The 18,990-nt window shown below is 43.8% G+C and overlaps 1 protein-coding gene across 3 annotated transcripts in view; it reads right to left on the minus strand.

The window, feature by feature from the left end:
• Positions 1–18,253, minus strand: part of tp53bp1 (tumor protein p53 binding protein, 1) — a 37,164-nt gene extending 18,911 nt beyond the window's left edge. For all 3 annotated transcript variants that reach the window (XM_083760081.1, XM_083760080.1, XM_083760079.1), the window contains exons 1-15: positions 17,754–18,253; positions 13,914–14,001; positions 13,754–13,829; positions 13,324–13,391; positions 13,050–13,181; positions 12,852–12,906; positions 12,061–12,227; positions 9,624–9,735; positions 7,507–7,589; positions 7,201–7,388; positions 5,252–6,407; positions 4,800–4,919; positions 3,743–3,913; positions 2,884–2,950; positions 1,902–1,991 (exon numbers count right to left, since the gene is read on the minus strand). In XM_083760081.1, coding sequence (XP_083616207.1) covers positions 1,902–1,991; positions 2,884–2,950; positions 3,743–3,913; positions 4,800–4,919; positions 5,252–6,407; positions 7,201–7,388; positions 7,507–7,589; positions 9,624–9,735; positions 12,061–12,227; positions 12,852–12,906; positions 13,050–13,181; positions 13,324–13,391; positions 13,754–13,829; positions 13,914–14,001; positions 17,754–17,945 — 2,765 coding nt within the window. In that variant the 5' untranslated portion in view covers positions 17,946–18,253. The remainder of the gene's footprint in view (positions 1–1,901; positions 1,992–2,883; positions 2,951–3,742; positions 3,914–4,799; positions 4,920–5,251; positions 6,408–7,200; positions 7,389–7,506; positions 7,590–9,623; positions 9,736–12,060; positions 12,228–12,851; positions 12,907–13,049; positions 13,182–13,323; positions 13,392–13,753; positions 13,830–13,913; positions 14,002–17,753) is intronic.
• Positions 18,254–18,990: the final 737 nt, after the last annotated feature.

Genomic DNA, 18,990 nt, shown 5'->3' on the forward strand with positions numbered 1-18,990 from the left:
TAAGCAGTCTTCCTTCTCATAGCAAAGCTCTAGGGGAAGAAAATAAAAATGTAGTCCTACTTTTATCAAATGACCCAATAACTAATGGTCTCCATGTGAACATTAAAATAAAATGGTATTCGTGTCTCTAATTAAGGTCACCATTAGCAATACAGCAGTGTAGCTCTAATGAGCAGAGAGAGAGAGAGAGAGCTGGGCAGTCTTCAACGCCAATGCACACACCTGGTATGCACGACCTTGTCATATTATAATGGGAGGGGGCGAATAATGTAGTTTCTCATATCTCAAGGGTTTACAAGATTCCAAAAATAACTCCCCAACCCAACCACAGAATGAAAAGTAGGTCACACACACACACACACACACACACACACACACACACACACACACACACACACACACACACACACACACACACACACACACACACACACACACACACACACACACACACACACACACACACACACACACACACACACACACACACACACACACACACACACACACACACACTTTAGTTGAACACAACACTGGTTCCAGTAACATCTATATCAGAAGTTGGCTGCATGTGACAGTAACAGCAAAGCAGTATGAGCCCATCTGGTGCCGGTAGACAGTGTTGTACCCGAACTTGTTCAAAGAACGATCGTTCACAAACTCGTTCATATTTAGGGTGAACGTGAATTGAACGTACTGTATTTCTGTTTGATGAACGTCATTGTGAACGCGTTCATTTCTGGCGTGTGTGAACGTCACTTTTTCACGTTCAACTTCGTTCAAGAGTGAGTGTTTCAATAGAGCACTAAAACACACCCTAAACATGCCTTAATATCTAGCGGAAAACCCACCAATAAGTCCCTATCCGACACAAATTAACTAATCTTTCCCAGCCGTCACTGGAGCACGCTTCTAGCTATTGCATGATGATCATGCACGCTGACAGACAGCAGACACTGTCCCAACTCCTAACACAAACACTGAGGAAACTTGTTGTTGTTTGATTAAACATAATGTGCCACGAAAAATAGCTTCCAATAGCTTAGTTGGTTATTATCGCGTCAAGGAGGTACGTGTCCATAATATCGGCCAACAAAAGACATCTCTCTTCCACAGTGAATGAAGCGCAGTGATGCCTGATTTATTCTTCGTCGTACAATCATGTGTTCCGTGCTGAAAATAGCTGATATACAAGCTCACAACACGTCGCGTCCGGACTCGTGAGCTTGTAGATCAGCTATTTTCAGCATGCGGAGATGCAGGCTCTGAGAACATTCAGAAACTTTTGCCTTCACAATAAAAGCATGCAAAAGCATGCAGCTTTCACAAGTGTGCCCATATAGAGAAGGAAAATAATTAAGAATTCAGTGGCATTTCACATTGCAAAAGAGCAATTTTTTGCAAAATGTAAAAAATATATAAAAACCATAAGGAATTAATTTGGATAATGGTAATGGAGATATTGTAAACGTTGTCACTTTATTAATCCCAAAGTACTTCATTTGGAATAAAGTCTGCGGTTTTATATGGCTATGGGCTGTGGAAATAATAATAATAAAAATTAAAAAAAAGAACGAAAAATAACTATAATAGTAATAGTATTTCATTTTTAAAATTTTGAACTGTGAACTGAACTAGTTCCTAAAAAAAATAACTTTCCCAACACTGCCGGTAGACACAGAGAGCTCCAGACAAAAGCTTTGCAAAAAAAAGAAAAGCCCACAGAAAACACTGCTGCTCTACAACTCCATCCCAGGGGAAACACTGGCTACATTATGCTGGCGAGTGGAAACTAATAATAAGGCACAACAACGAGGTGTGGAAATCACCCGACTCAATCGTGAGTATAAACGCAGCCCTAGTGTGTGTGTGTGTGTGTGTGTGTGTGTGTGTGCATTTACCCCACAGGCGAAGGTGTGACATCATGCTGGTTCTCCTCCTCCACCTCCAGCTGTCTGTGGACCTGTCTCACACGACTGAACACAGACGGACTGCCAAGGACACACAAGAGTACTGCATCAGCATCTCCCTACCTATAATAACTGTGTACAGGCTTAGTTGATGCAACCTTCATAATATCAAGTCAGTGCCGCCAGCTCAGAATACAAGGTTCACTTCATAAATAATGTGTCGTATAGCTGCTTTGTGCAGAGGGATCATAATGAACACGGAAATACCTACACTGTACATGGGCAGACAGGATTCACATGACAATGGACTGTACATGGGCAGACAGGATTCACATGACAATGGACTGTACATGGGCAGACAGGATTCACATGACAATGGACTGTACATGGGCAGACAGGATTCACATGACAATGGACTGTACATGGGCAGACAGGATTCACATGACAATGGACTGTACATGGGCAGACAGGATTCACATGACAATGGACTGTACATGGGCAGACAGGATTCACATGACAATGGACTACTAGACAACACACCGTTATCCCATTTAGAGTTTTAGACCCGAAGCCGATTCCAAAACTACCTTCTAAACCTACAGTATTCAAACATTACAAAATAAATATATGATATAGCAACAACTACTCCGAAAGGGGTTCCCGTCTTGAAAGGTAAAAAACAAAACAAAACAAAAGGAGTTCACATCCTAAATGTTTTTTTTAATTTGACTTGCTTTTGGCTAGAAGCACACTTATCCTTGAAAAACAAGCCAAATCTCCAAATCAATTTGCATTTAGTGAAGCACTTATGTAGAAATGCAAAATACTCCAATATGAAACAACTCCATCTTGAATGCTGCGAGGGCAAAATAAACTCAAAGCCTGATATTCAACATCCATTTTGGAAATGGCAGGAGGAAGGGTAAAAAAAACAAAACAGGCAGTTGTGCATATAGAAATAGCTGCAGGTTACCTGGTTACAGCCTTGGCAACAGCGGTAACCTTGACAACAGATCCTTCCTCGTCTGACAGCGTTGGCTCTGGGAGGAAGATGTTATATTAGTGGAACACTGATCTGATTCTGAAATATTTTAATCGCTCTCGACTCGCTCTCTTTTTCCTACATTAATGACCAATTTTATATTTCGCTTTGGCGTTACAGAAAATAATTTGGAAAATCGAGTAAGAACTAGAAGCTCACAACATGTCACAATGAAACGCATTGTGAACTTTTTTGAGTCAGATATACTGAAGGACATATTTTATTTCGAAACTGCTGTGTAATCAATCACTCTCCTGTCCATTAAATACAATAAAATATATAAATGGTACAGGCTATAATCGCTTATGGCTAATCACGAAGCATTGCTGAATCTATTATTTTTGACACTACTAATTGGAACACACCTTTTGTCCATTTCACTGAAATGGAAAGGTTTTGGACATACAAGGTTTCCACCTGACAACAGACAAATAGGTAAATGATAAACTACTAGAGGTTGCAATGGATGCCATTGTGACACTTTTCAAAGAACATGAAAGCTGGTCATGATCAGGGGTCATCAATGTGTCTGTAAAGCCCAAAATCTCGGCCACTCACTTTTGATCATAAGACCCAATTCATGCGAAGTCTTTTTTTTGTATGTTTGTGGTGTTATTGCGAGTACTGTATGTTTTCTTCTGTCTTTCTGTCCTGAAAAATCAATACGAATTTAAGTTTAAAAAAAAAAAGTGTGGTGAGGTGGTCTTTAAAGGCTCTTTCTGGAAATATTATTGTCCACTCATTTTGTATGCACCCTGGTCATGATGAGCATTTAGTGAAAGGTCCCTACTTTGCAGGCAAAAATGCTCCGAGCTGCCCTCCTCCACCGGAGTCACCAGTTTCATCCGTAGGCTCAGTTTTCCCTTCTCTGCTGTGTCCTCCCCGGAGCTCTCTGCAGTCACCATGTCGCAGGTCACCACTGTAGTCGCCGCTGACACATCACCCACAGCTGCTGGCTTGTCTGGGATATTTAATCAAACAATGAAATGACAAATGAAACATGGGTTTAACACATTGAAACGTTGGCTATTCAAATTGAAACGTTGGCTATTCAAATGAAACATGGGTTTAACACATTGAAACGTTGGCTATTCAAATTGAAACGTTGGCTATTCAAATGAAACATGGGTTTAACACATTGAAACGTTGGCTATCCAAATTAAATATGGGTTTAACACATTGAAACATTGGCTAGGCAAATGAAACATGGGTTTAACACATTGAAACGTTGGCTATTCAAATTGAAACGTTGGCTATTCAAATGAAACATGGGTTTAACACATTGAAACGTTGGCTATCCAAATTAAATATGGGTTTAACACATTGAAACATTGGCTAGGCAAATGAAACATGGGTTTAACACATTGAAACGTTGGCTATTCAAACGTATCAGATGTACTCGCACAGCGAGCTTGTAAATCTGTTATTTTGGGAAAATCTTATGTGAATAATATACACAATCTTCTCTTCTGGGGGTCTCTCCCTGACACAAAACGTTCTCAGATGAGGGTCCGCGGCCGAATATATCAATTTAGGGGTGCTTGGCACTAAATAGAACTACTGATTTAGAAGGCATTTGGCGAATCAGCCTCAGGACTCAATGGGTTAAGGTTTTAGTATTTACAAGGCAAGGCAGACAGAACCGCTGTGGCTATACAAGCGATGAGGATGCCATGAGGCAGAGAGTAGGACTGAGACTTGGAGCCAGAGTCAGAGTGAAGGGAGATGGTAGAATTCCAGCACAGTGTGATACTCCACATCAGGTGACCAGGTTTGTTGCGGTCTACAGGGGAAGGACAACAGAAATTACCAATCTGTGCTGCTGTGTGCTGTAAAACAGAACTCACCAATGGGAGTGCTGCTGTGTCTTGGTGTCTGCTTTAACTGGTTGATCAGAGGGGGCGTGGCATTCACAGCTGGCCCAATCAGCTCCCCTTCTTTAGGAAGGGTGAAGTGGAAGGGGACTTCTGCACAAGGCAATTACGGGACAGTGTCAGTGTCTCAGCAAACTGAAAGTAGCTTTATTATTCTGTTGTGAACCACAACATTGTCATTAACCACCCCATCTTTAAAAAAAAGTAATCAATAGAAGAATCACCAAGATTGATAGTTGCAGCCCTAGTGCTGACCTAACACCTAACCTCACACAAACTCCTCTGGCTTTAAACATTTCTAAATGAGTCTCTATACTGCTATAGTAGTACTTGACCCACTCTCCTCACCTCAGAATGCATCACACTAATCTCCCCTTATGGGGGAAAAAAACCAACTGCAGTGACTGTGAGCACGACAATCTTACCTCCAGAGCTGTCACTGAGGCTCTTGTCTTTGACTCCCTTTGTTTCAGGCCCCTTCCTCTCAGCCTGGGAGAGGCTATTGGGAGCCACCCGTACCCCTTTAGACTGAGCCTGGGAACCGTGGCCGTTGGTGGACACAGACACTTTGCTTCCTGCTGCCTGAGAAGAACCGCTCCTCCTCTGCTGGCTCGATGACAACGCGTCCCCTTTCTCAAGCAGCCCGTGGCTCCTCTCACTCTCCGACACCTCCTCCCTCCCTTCCATCTCCTCCTCCATGGGCTCAGGGGACAGCGCCTGGCTCTGGGAGAGAGCCAGGCCCAGAGCCGAGCTTTCTGGCCCCAGCGTGCTCTCTCCTTCCGCCATCATCCCCTCCTCCTCCTCCTCTTCTTCTTCCTCTTCTCCAGCCTCGTCTCCCAGTCCCTCATCCATCACGTCTCGGTCTAGTGACAGCAGCTGACTGGGAGCAGAAGAGGATGGTCCACGCTTCAGTAGCGACTGAGTGTTTAACGCGCTCCCTGTGACGTTAACAGAAGCCCTGCCTGACGTCTGAGAGAACACAGGCTGGGACATCGAGGTGAGACTGCCGCGCACTGCGGTTGGGGGGGTCCGCTGCACACGGCTGCTGGCCAGAGCGTCTACTTTGTCCGCACGGCTGCCCATCGGGCTCCCGCCACTGGCGCGCTGACTTACATTCACATTTGTTACATTCCTAGCCGTCGGCGTAGATTCCTGCACTTGGGACCTCTGTGACGGAGCACGGCCCTCCATCCCGGCACCTTCGCCACTGTGTTTTAACAAGTCTGAAGCGGAGACGGCTTTGGACGCAGTTTTCGGGGAGGAGGAGACGCCGTTGTGCTCGCTCCTCTGACTGCAGCGCGACATCATCACAGAGTCACTGGTGTCGATGCCGAGTGCTTCGTCCAGACCCTCTATCTGCGTGGCCTGGCTGTCGTCCTGGGACTGCTCCGAGGCCAGCAGGGCCACGGCGCTGCTCTCCGTGTTCACAGTCAACCGCAAGGACAGAGCGGACGGACTCGACTCAACGGAGGACCTCGGCTTCTCGTCACGCAACAATGCCGTCACCGGCTTCCTTTGTGCGTCTCGTGTAGCAACACTGCTGCTCGCAGCTTCCTGGCTCTGTGTTGCGACAAACACATCCTGACACACACACACACACACACACACACACACACACACACACACACACACACACACACACACACACACACACACACACACACACACACACACACACACACACACACACACACACACACACACACACACACACACACACACACACACACACACACACACAAACTTAACGACTAAATCGAGTAAAATTACAGTATTACAAAAACAATGCTGACTACCTTTTTTTCACTGACAAACTATAAAAAACTAAGCTATGATGAGGGATGACTAAAAGTAAGACAATTCATTTGTTGTTTGGTTGTGTGTGCAGGTGTCACGCTCTGAAAATAGCTAATCTACAAGATTTAAAAGAAATCAACCCTGCAGAGCAGATATTAATGAAGCCAAACAAATCTATGATGAGGGTTCTTGCTGTGGCATTAATGGGAAACGTAGTGTATTCTTTAACCACTTAAAACCAGTGGTGTCAAACTCATGTTACGTAATGCAGCAGACTGCGCAAAATGTGACTTAATGAAGCCCACACCAGTTGTTTCATGTCTCAGTCTCTGCTGTAACTAAACAATGTTTCACTAAATCCCTCAACAAATTTTGTTTTAAGATTACATAGTTAACAAGCAATTACTCCCTCTCTCACACACTGTATTTCATAAAAGGCTATTTCCATGCTATCAGCACAGAAAAACTAAATGAAACACAACCACAATTTGCATTATGACCACCAGCTGCATTTAGAACGATAGGATATATTAAAGTTGCCCTTTAACAATCCTAGGGTATGAAGTAATGTTCATACATGAGAGAACTCAGGCTGGGAGGGCAGAGAGAGCGTCTTCTCCAAAACAAAACCGGGCGAATTCTGGGACACCGGAGTGGATGCGGTGGGGCGGGGTTTGGATACAGCAGCGGTTTCCATTGGCCCTTCTGCTTTTGACCCCGATTTGTTGCCTGTGGGCAGTGACGTGTCCATTGGTTCATCAGGACCTGATGAATAATACAAAATTAAAATATTCAACTCTATTCTCCAAATAATCACATCCAGCACTGTCAAAGTCCGCAGTTATTGAAGCTTAAGGTAGAAGGTGAACAGGTTGTTACATACCTCCTTCAGTGGGTGAATTGGGGACAATAAAAGGTGTTTGGCTCAAGAAGTCCTGGGTAGGGGCCACATAGTCAGTAGAACACCTGTGGGGAGGTGGCATCAATGATTAGGATTACTCTAGTCTACTCTAATAATAATAATAACACAACTTTATTTGTATAGCACCTTTCATGACATGAAATGCAGCTCAAAGTGCTTTACAGAGCAATGGAGAAAAAAGGAAAAAAAAGCAAGGCAACGACATTAAAAAACAAGCAGTAATGCAATACAGTGAGGACATGAATAACAAAAAATAAAAGATCAATTAAAAGCAATGTTGTAGAAGTGGGTCTTGAGCTGCATGTGCTTTAAAAATGTCTACAGAGGCTGCCTGACGAAGGTACAGTGGGAGCTTGTTCCATGCTGACGGCCCGTAGAAGCAAAAAGCTGCTTCCCCGTATTTTTTAGTTGCCATTCTTTTAGGCAAAGCGAGCAGGCCAGCAGTGGAAGACCTTAGGGGGCGGTTTGGGACATATTTAGGCAGTCAGTCATGTAAGTAGGAAGGTGCGAGACCATTGAGAGCTTTATACACAAGTAAAATAATTTTAAAATCAATCCTAAAAACAACCGGAAGCCAGTGCAGTGAAGCCAAAACTGTAATACTGTAGTAATATGTTCTCTCATCTTAGTTCTAGTTAAAACTCTGGCTGCTAAATTTTGGACAAGTTGTAATCTGTCAGTTGTTTTCTTAGGCAGTCCTGAAAAAAAGTGCATTGCAGTAATCAAGCCGAGAAAAAGCAAAGGATTAGCGTTTTTGCATCGTCCAAAGACAAATAGGCTCTGATTCGTGCAATATTTCTAAGGTGAAAAAAGGCAATCTTGGTAACATGATTAATGTGTGAATTAAAATTCAATTCAGAATCAATAATGACCCCCAGGTTCTTTACTGTACTGTTACTTTCTACAGTCAGGTTGCCAAGTCTGCTTATTATTGATTATTTCTGCTCACTAGAACCGATTATGAGAACTTCTGTCTTATCCTCATTTAGCTTGAGAAAGTTCTCACTCATCCAACATTTGATGCTAGACAGACAGGTCAACAGCGGGTCTAAAGCACAGGGATCATCTGGAGCCACAGGTGGGTCAAGGGTTGTGGTGGTTTCAAAGAAGGAAACCGGTATAACATGATGTGCAGTGCTTCTCAAACAATGGTCCTTGAGAGGGTTCCAGGTGACCCCCAGCTAAATCTGTGTGTGTGTGTGTGTGTGTGTGTGTGTGTGTGTGTGTGTGTGTGTGTGTGTGTAATCCACGTAGGTCTAGAACTGTTCGCTCCACAGACAAATTCGACACGCGCGTTCCACACCACCGCAGGGGGTGCAGTGCAGTGGCCGGTGTCGAGTCGGTTGGACCCACAGTTGTCCAGAACCACCCCAAAAAGGCCTTTGCCTGGGCTCTGGAAAGGGGCCTGTTCTGACATCATTCCGACGTCTGCATAGTCTCCATATTTGGGCATGCCTGACAAAGAACTCCATATATGGGCATAAAAGGGACACAGACATAATATCTGGGTGGGGCATGAATTTACAACTTGCATCGTTCCAAGTAGGCCAGTGCCCAACAGGCACCGCTGTAGAGGCTCCAATGCATAATATCTGGGTGGAGCATGCATTTCCAAATTGCAACGTTCCAAGTAGGCCAGTGCCCAACAGGCACCGCTGTAGAGGCTCCAACGCATAATATCTGGGTGGAGCATGCATTTCCAAATTGCAACATTCCAAGTAGGCCAGTGCCCAACGGGCACCGCTGTAGAGGCCCTACGGGCACCGCTCTAGTTATGTAAAGTTGGTAACCAACCTTATTAGATCATGTTTAACTCTTGAGTGTAAATAAACCAAATGGACCTGCAAGGGTCTATTTGGTTTAATTTTACACTCTCAAGAGTACAATTATTGCATTACTTAATTTACTACTATTGTCTGCACAATGAGATAATGTAGAATAATTGCCTGTTATCTCAGGTACAGTACAAACATCATTACAGCATGGAATTGTGGAGAAAGTCTTATTATTATAAATAATGGACCTCAATATGAAAATGGTTGAAAGAAAACCATTGTAATAGTGCTCCTGTGGCTTACTGGGAAAGACTCTGCTGCACCAGAGTGCCCTGTCCAGACAGATGCAACAGACTGAGGGTGTGGGCCGGGGTCAGTGGGTGCAGCTCTGACACGGTGCTGTCCACACCAGCACCTGAGAAAGACCAGAGTTAAAGATTAGGAAACCACTGGCCTTCAGTCAACAGAGTTAGTATTAGGAAACCACTGGCCTTCAGTCAACAGAGTTAGTATTGATTAGGAACCCACTGGCCTTCAGTCAACAGAGTTAGTATTAGGAAACCACTGGCCTTCAGTCAACAGAGTTAGTATTGATTAGGAACCCACTGGCCTTCAGTCAACAGAGTTAGTATTGATTAGGAACCCACTGGCCTTCAGTCAACAGAGTTAGTATTGATTAGGAACCCACTGGCCTTCAGTCAACAGAGTTAGTATTGAGGAAACCACTGGCCTTCAGTCAACAGGGTTAGTATTGAGGAAACCACTGGCCTTCAGTCAACAGTTAGTATTGATTAGGAAACCACTGGCCTTCAGTCAACAGAGTTAGTATTGAGGAAACCACTGGCCTTCAGTCAACAGTTAGTATTGATTAGGAAACCACTGGCCTTCAGTCAACAGAGTTAGTATTGCGCTCTTCGCCAACGCTCTAGGTTGCTATGAGACCAATAAAGCCGGAAGTGAAAACTCGTCTCTGTCGTCCTTAATGTAAAACAGATATACAAAAATGCATTTATCTCCGATTAATTTCCCAGATTGCGTATTCAACGGCCCATAACAAAAGATGGTCGCGGTTAAAAAATGTATTTTCCGGGTGAAAGAACAGACCGTTCTCATCCGTCACTCTCTTAAGAGTATATATGAATAGAGACGGCACCGGATTCCTCCTCCCATCCACTTGCATTAAGTTGCTCAAAAGCGCATGAGTCGATTTCACTCCTCCTTCCGGGCAGGAACAGAGTGCATTCTGGGATGGATTGCCCCAATAACATGAATGCGCTTGTCGTTGACTATCATTGTGCCGTTTGCGCACGTTCACGTATGAAACATTCGTTCACGTGTCATGGGCCCAGTAACATGAACGTGCGCAATGATAGTCAACGGGCTCGAGCTGCAATGACAAATTCGGCCACTATGTCCATTTCGCCTCAGGGTTTCCTCCGGGTGCCGTCTCTATTCATATATAGACGAATCCAGGAACGGGTCTCATGGTCGCAGCTTACGTATTTCCTGTAGGCGGACTTGACGTAGCTGCGGGGTTTAAACCCTCACCAGGCGCACCTCTTCTACTATAGTGAACGGCAGAGTGACTGATGTTAGTCTGCCTCAAACATTACTCTTTTACCTGCTTTTTACCAACACTAACATTACAAAGATGCCCAGAACATCAAGATGAACCTGTGTAGTTTATGGCTGCTCCAACAGTAGTGGCAACATAAAAAAATGTCAAAATATCCACCGCGGTGGCTGAGACCAGAGCCATTGAGTAACGGTTGAGACGAAGCAGTGAAAGGTTCTGAAAGATACATAACGTCAGTCTTACCCAATACCCAATCTTTCTGTTTTATGAACACAAGGCTGCTGTATTTTATACCTCATACTAAGCATTTAAAGTATGAGGTATAAAGTACAGCAGCCTTGTGTTCATAAAACAGAAAGATTGGGTATTGGGTAAGACTGACGTTCTGTATCTTTCACTGCTTTGTCTCAACCATTACTCTATGGCTCTGGTCTCAGCCACTGTGGTGGATATTTTGACATTAAGTTTTTTTGTTTTTTTTGTTGCCACCACTGTTGGAGCAGCCATAAACTACACAGGTTCATCCCGATGTTCTGGGCATCTTTGTAATGTTAGCGTTAGTAAAAAGCAGGTAAAGAGTAACGTTTGAGGCAGACTAACATCAGTCACTCTGCCGTTCACTATAGTAGAAGAGGTGCGCCTGGTGAGGGTTTAAACCCCGCAGCAGCTACGTCGAGTCCGCCTACAGGAAATACGTAAGCTGTGACCATGAGACCCGTTCCTGGATTCGTCTATATTCTAAGGTCACTCTACATGGCATTTGTTTACTTCCGGGTCACATCTCGGGACCTGTGGGCCTTCAAAATAAGATTCTTTACTGAAATAACAGTGGCAGAATAATTAATTAATTAATACCTGGCAGTAAATGTGTTAATTAATGTTCATCAGGAGGAGAACACAATTGTTAAGCACATTTTCTCAAACAACACACGAGTAAGAGTATAAAGAACTGAATCAAGATAGATAAGTATAAGAATTAAAGATAAAATATAAGATAATGAGCTGCAGGCCCATCTGCGCTGCGGCTTTCCTCATTATAGAATATAGACTCAAACGATGAGAAGGGATAACTTTTTAAAGCTGCCAAGCAAAAAGAACAACTGGCAAAGCAGCACTGATTAGCTGTGCACAAGGCGCTGCTGCTGTGCTACACCAATGACCCACCTGTCTTATCGGCAGCATCAAACAGGTCCTCCTGTGAAGACAGAACCTCAGAATCCTGATGGTCCTCAGTGGTGTGACGACCCTGGGAGTGAAGCAGAGCCTGGACCCTCATTTCTCTGACCGACTGGAGCAGAGGCTCAGAGGAACTACTGGACGTCACCTCGGATCTGGAGTAAACGCATGTTTTTAAATATTTGTATGCAACTTCAGCTCGTAAAATATGTTTTCCATCCTCACTGAGGAAGCTCTTAGTACTATAGAGCGTCGCAGTCCCGCCCCCTTTCATGACAACGCCAGGCCCAGGAAATGAATCCCAATGCATTTTTCCCATAGACATTTCAAAACGTATTTATTTAAAGACCTTTTAATTAAGCATCGTACGAAGCCAACTCTTGTCGTGACAAATCATGACAACACACACAATATTTTGGAACAAACAAATAATTACAAAGAAGAAAAACAACAAAAAAGTGTTGTAACCTGCCGTTTTTTCTACTTTCTAATTATTTGTTTGGCTCGAAATTTTTTGTTTGTTGTCATGATTTGTCACGACAAGAGTTGGCTTTGTCCGCGGCGTAAACGTCTTTAAATAAATACTTTCTGAAAATCTATGTGGAAAATGAACAGGGATTTCTTTTCTGGGTCTCTCAAGGGGGGCGGGACTGCGACGCTCTATAGCTTTGCTGTATGAAATGTTGCTACAGCTGTGTACATTAGTAAGTGTACATGAAAATATAATGCACTGAAACACACAGAGCACAAAACGACTAACAAAGTTCTGTGTAGTGTACCTTGTTGATTTGTTATCTCGTCTCCCTGAAGCATCGATGCCGACCCTTTGCTCAACTGTTTAGGTACAAAACAGGTGTAAATCACATAGTCTGTGTGCAATCCGTGAACATTGACAAAAACATCTGTACGCTCTCAAGAGTTATGGCGGTCTTAAAATTAATCTAGTCTAGATCATCTCAAAGCTAACTCATGGTCACCTGGCTTGCTGTGCCTCTCACTGTCTGTCTGAGGAACTATAACGTCTCCTTTCACTTCTGGGACGTCCTCCACCTCACCACCGAGACCCTGGCTCTCCGAAAGCTCAAGGAAACCAAACTGAGACGTTCCCTCTGAAAAGCATGGATACAATTTTCAGTGGAATTAAGAAAACAGAAATACCAAGCACACACAGAACACCATCCATTACATTCTGGAAAAAGTAGATCAACTGGAAAAAATGTCTCTCACTGCACATAAAGAATGGATTTTTACCTTCAGACTGAACACAATGCGTTGTGGAATCTGCTCTAGAATCCATACTGCTGTACTCTGCTGCGCCGCTAAGAGCAAAACAGAATCAGAGAACTTCAGTATTTAACCAAATCCTCGCCATCAGGCAGTTTATCTGCTATTAACAAATATGAAAATGGTCACATATAATGTCATGGCTAAAATAGGGACGACAGATTTTTGCAAGTGGTTAGCTCTGTCTGTGGGGTTATCTATATATATATTTAATTAATACAGAGCTTGAAAGTAAATAACAGTAGCTACATTTAACCAATTTTGGAACACTGGGTATTTTGCCAATTTCCTGAGAAATAGCGGTTTTGAACTTTTTTGGACATACATTTCCATCGACAGCGATGAAATGCATCATTCATCACCACTAGCTATCAGAAAACAACTGGAAGCGACATACCTTTTCTTCTTTGGAAGTGGGCAGATGCTTATCACTTGACTTTCCTCCTCGTGTGCTGGACCGACATTAGTTGGCCCTGCAACGGTATGTTGTTTTTTAGTATGTTGGATTGAGATACGATTCAAACAGAAACTCGTACAGGGAAATTAAAAGTGCAGACCTGGTCCAGACTGGCTGCAGCTCTGGGACCTCTCCAGTTGGCTGTCTATCTGAGAGGATCTACTTCCAGCTGGTGATGATATCAGTTCCTAAGAGACAAAAAGGTTAACACAACAACAAATATTGTTCAACAAAATGGAAAAATGCTGTGAATGATAACCTTAATACACATTCCACCTCGTTATGTTTATGAGAGCTGCCTGCTGCCCAATTGTCAGATCAGATGATAGCATAGCATTAGCATGACATGGACGGATGCGAAATATATTTTTGTATTGAAATGCCTTAAAGCTGTACTTGCCAAACTTCATGTAATATGACTGCATAAACTATACAGGATCTCCTCACTGGTCAACAAAAACACCTTGAAGACTTTAACAGGAGCCCTCGTACAAAGTTTCTTCGACTACACTTGCACCTCCTGGTACCAGAGTACCTCTTTAAGGCCCTTAAAACAAGGCTCCATAGTTCCCAAAACAAACTGGTCAGGCTCCTACTTGGCCTCACCCCCCGAACCCACCTCACCCCTGCCCACTTTGACAGGCTGGGATGGCTTAGGGTTGACGACAGAGTACAGCACCTTGCAATGGGTCTGGTCCACAAGATTCGCTACACCACCAAGATACCCATGTACCTGTCTAAATACTTCCTTAATGTCAACGAAGTCCACACCCACAACACCAGAGGGAGTTCAACAAACCATGTGCAACCCAGATTCAGCACAAACAAGGGACTAAATTAATTTCGCTCCTATGCCACCAAATGTGGAACGCCCTACCAACAGTCATTAAGACATGCAAATCACTTGACTCCTTCAAAACTGCTCTCAATGGGCAAAGGTCTACAGACGGCTGCAATTCGAAACTGGCCCGCGTAAAATCTGAATCCCCCACCCACCCCTGTTTCCCCTCACTGTTTATGTTTCTTTTCCCTTTTTACCTCCTATGATGATTTATTTTTGACTATATAGTTGTGTATATTCGTAAATGTTTTGATGAATTGAAAATGGTGTGCCCTATTGTAAACAAGTGTAATGCTTTATGGTGTCGTCCACTAACTGTTAACACTTTTTGTGAGTTGTACTTGAAATGTACTGTAATTCTGCAAACTGTTAATAAATCAATCAATCAAACCATGAATAATTTAAATAAAGTATATGTAAAAAGGAAAAACACAGGACAAGCGGACAAACACACAAGCTCGTTTAGCCCTCCATACACAACAAGCAGAGGAGGAACAGACAACAGAACAGACTATAGAGGCCTAGAAAGAGTACTACTGTACTACACACACTCTTTGATGTCGCCGCGACGCGATCACGTGGTGCATGGGCGTGCTTCATCAACACAACAACGGATTCAACATTGGAAGTGGAACTACAGCAGCATGGAACTAGTTAACACAACAGAAGGAAGGAGTTCTCTCCTCCTATTACCCTAAACCAGGGGTAACCAACCAGGGGTTCGCGAGCTACCAGTAGCTCGCGGGAACCTTTCAAGTCGATCCCGAAGTGTCAGACTGACGGGCAGCCAGCCATCACTGCCAATACACAGCAGATTGAGCAGAATGTCGTTCGCAAAAAAGAGCAGATCTACAAGCTAACAACAATTTACAATTTAGGCATTTAGCAGACGCTCTTAATCCAGAGCGACTTACATTTAAGCAAGAACAAAAGCATGGGAATACATCACATAAAAGCATTTATCATGAAACATGCGTAAGCTAAGAAAGTAACAGTGGAATATCTATATAATGAAACATACACTATACATATAAACTATACATATTTACTACTATGCTATACATGTACTATGGCGTGCTATGACTATATACAATACAATTATAGTGCTGTCTACATAACATGCTATAAGTCTGTGTCAAATGCTATCTAAGCCAACAGAAGTGCTATCTAAGGGGTTAGGGTAAGTGCTATGGGCCATGATGGAGTCTGAAAAGGTGGGTTTTCAGGCTACGGCGGAAGATTGGGAGTGATGCTGCAGTTCTGACTGCAATGGGAAGTGCATTCCACAGTTTTGGAGCCAGAAGGGAGAAGAGTTTGGGACGTGTGGAGCGTTGTCCCGGCGTTTTTAGTGAGGGTACTTCCAGTTTCCCTGCGTTGGCTGATCTGAGTGCGCGGGAGGGTTTACTTTGTAGGGTTCAATCATACTTGCAAGATATGGGGGAGCCATACCTTTGGTTGCTTTGAATGCCAGCATCAGAGTTTTGTATTCTGTGCGGGCAGCGACCCGGGAGCCAGTGGAGGGAGCGGAGCAGGGGGGAGACATGTGAGAATTTTGGCTGGTTGAAGACCAAGCGAGCTGCTGCATTTTGGATCACCTGGAGAGGCTTAAGTGCACATGCTGGTAGGCCAGTAAGGAGGGAGTTACAATAGTCGAGTTTTGACAAGACTGTTGTCTGGATTAGGAGCTGGGCTGATTCCTGGGTGAGGAACGGTCTAATTCGTCGTATGTTATACAACGTGTATACAACGTGTAGAGGCTCGATGCATTTTAGCTTGAAGATCTGTTCCCCTTCCCCTTTTAGCACTCTGTGCTCATGTGCTGTGTCCTGTGTGTCTGTTGAGGCTCGCAGGCAGCACTGAGCGTCAGAGTGAACGCAGCATAGCGTCCCGACACGTTGAATACTAAACGTATTCGTAAAGTTCGAACACCAACTTTTAACCAAACGTGGGAGAAACACTGTGCACGGCTGCACGCACAAATAAAGAGTGCACTCGGCACTCGCGCACGCACATGACGGATTATTATCGATCAAAACAATCCTTAGCGTCGCTTACAAAAGCATGTGTTGCACAGCATGAATGATAAGTAATCACCGACCTGGCTGGATAAATATCACTATGACAAAGTGTCAAAATGTTTAGTGCCGCTGTCAAAACATGACACAGTGAGAGTTGAAGATTCTAACTATTGGAACAAGAAAGCCACAGTTTTGAAGGAAGTGGGTCCTAGACAGGGCTTGACGCTTAGCTCATGGATGCATGGATGATAGACAGACTATCTGTTTTTATCCTGCTGTTCTATCATGGGATATTCGATGCAGGGCAAGATGCTCGATTGTGAATTAAATTGTAACATTCTCCTTGGCTTTGACTACTTCAGACAGAACATCTGACACACAGCTACAGTAGACTATTAATTTACTAAGCTGTTAACTTACTCGGCTGCCTACCGTTGCTCGTTAAGCAGGTCACACAATGGATATGGACCACTGATATTTATCCAGCCAGGTCGGTGATTACTTATCATTCATGCTGTGCAACACATGCTTTTGTAAGCGACGCTAAGGATTGTTTTGATCGATAATAATCCGTCATGTGCGTGCGCGAGTGCACTCTTTATTCGTGCGTGCAGCCGTGCAGTGTTTCTCCGAACACGTTTTAGTGGTAGATCTTGGCTTACAATTGAGAATAAAATGGGCTCTTGGGCTTGAAAAGGTTGGTTACCACTGAACGCTATGAACAGAGCTAGAATGGTGTGGGACTATTGGTCGCCCGAGGGCAAACATTACTTCACTTTCGCATTGTTGTTGTGCTCTGAGCACACAGTAACAAATTGCACATAAATTGATGATTGAATTGAATATTGAATGAATATTCATCGTAAGGAAGACATGCCTGTCCAACGGACAATTCATCTAAAGCCAGATAAATGTGCCTTTTTGCGAAGTTGTGCAATCGATAGCCTACAATTTAGTAGCCCTGGAACATGACTGCCATGATGATTCATGAATCATGGCTAACAATTTAGCAACAGCGAAAACAACATTCCAGATAGTTCTCTTGCAGAAGTTACAACGCCGTAATGACCACACTACTCACCAACACGGGGCTGTGGGATGTGGGCTGCAGGCTGGACAGGCGTCTGGACAGCAGCGCGCGGTAGCTGCTCTCCGGGTCGTCCTGGTCCATGAGGGCGACCACACTATCCGGCTGGGAGTCCTCCACGATCAGACACGGGTTGTCCGGCTGGGGCAGGCTGGAGTCCAGCTCACTTCCGCCGGGATGATCCATGAGGTCTGGTCAGCAGGCAGGGCCACATGAGAACCAAACGGAGCGTGCAGATGAGATAACGGTTGTATTAACGGTCGATGGGGATCGATATCAGTCTGCACGATCAACATGCATTTATCCCCAACCACAACACATCAACTGCCATTGCTTTGCACTTGTGTGCTGTTTAAAGGCTAGTCGGAGCTAGCATGTTAGCTCAACAATGTTGCCCACTTTTCTTTCACACAATGCACTGCATGCTCCGCCCTCCAGATCAACCCGTTTCCAATCGGTTTGTGTACAGAATGTATACGTCTATTAGCATGGTATGTACTCCGTGCATGCAGTACACACTGACTGCAGTGATATGACTGAACTAATCGACTCCTCTCCACTGCATTCTCTCCATCGAACCAACCAGGAATGTTTATCATTATCTTAATATCATAATATCTACTTGTTCACACAGGCCCCAGCCCAAACAAATGGGTGGATGGATCCGCCCACCCGTTTATCATCGCACAAACAGTTTAACATATTGCGCGGCAAAACTGTCTGGAAGGGATTTGATTGGTCTAACAGCAACAAGACGTCACACGTCAGTCAACATGAAACATGACCACGCTGTCTTCTTTTTGGCCCATGACAGTGGAAAGCACATTAAGGGATAATAACAATATATGCCCTGCCCACCGTACAGATTCATCTTAAAATGAATCCCAACTAATCATTTCTGCAGTAGTGCAGCTAAAGAAACATATATAGACTTTAGGAAAATAGGAAATGTTTGTTTTGTGTCTACTTTTATTTAAGATTTTTGGTTGCAAATGCATTCTAATGTTCTCATATTTTAAAAGAAAACCCACACACCACCAGTGTAATAAAAAGCAGCAATATGTTTCAGTGACTGTTTTAGGACCATTGAGTCATGGGCCAATTATCCCAGCCTCCATCCATCTCTATGGAGACAGTGTCTATTTCACATGGTAGTCTAACTACAAAGGCAGTGGTTCTCAAACCTTTTTGGCTCAGGGAACACCTGGCCTGTAAATAGATTTTTCATCCA

This window comes from Protomyctophum parallelum, assembly GCF_964188405.1.
Source record: "Protomyctophum parallelum genome assembly, chromosome: 2".
NCBI classification, from domain to species: Eukaryota; Metazoa; Chordata; class Actinopteri; order Myctophiformes; family Myctophidae; genus Protomyctophum; species Protomyctophum parallelum.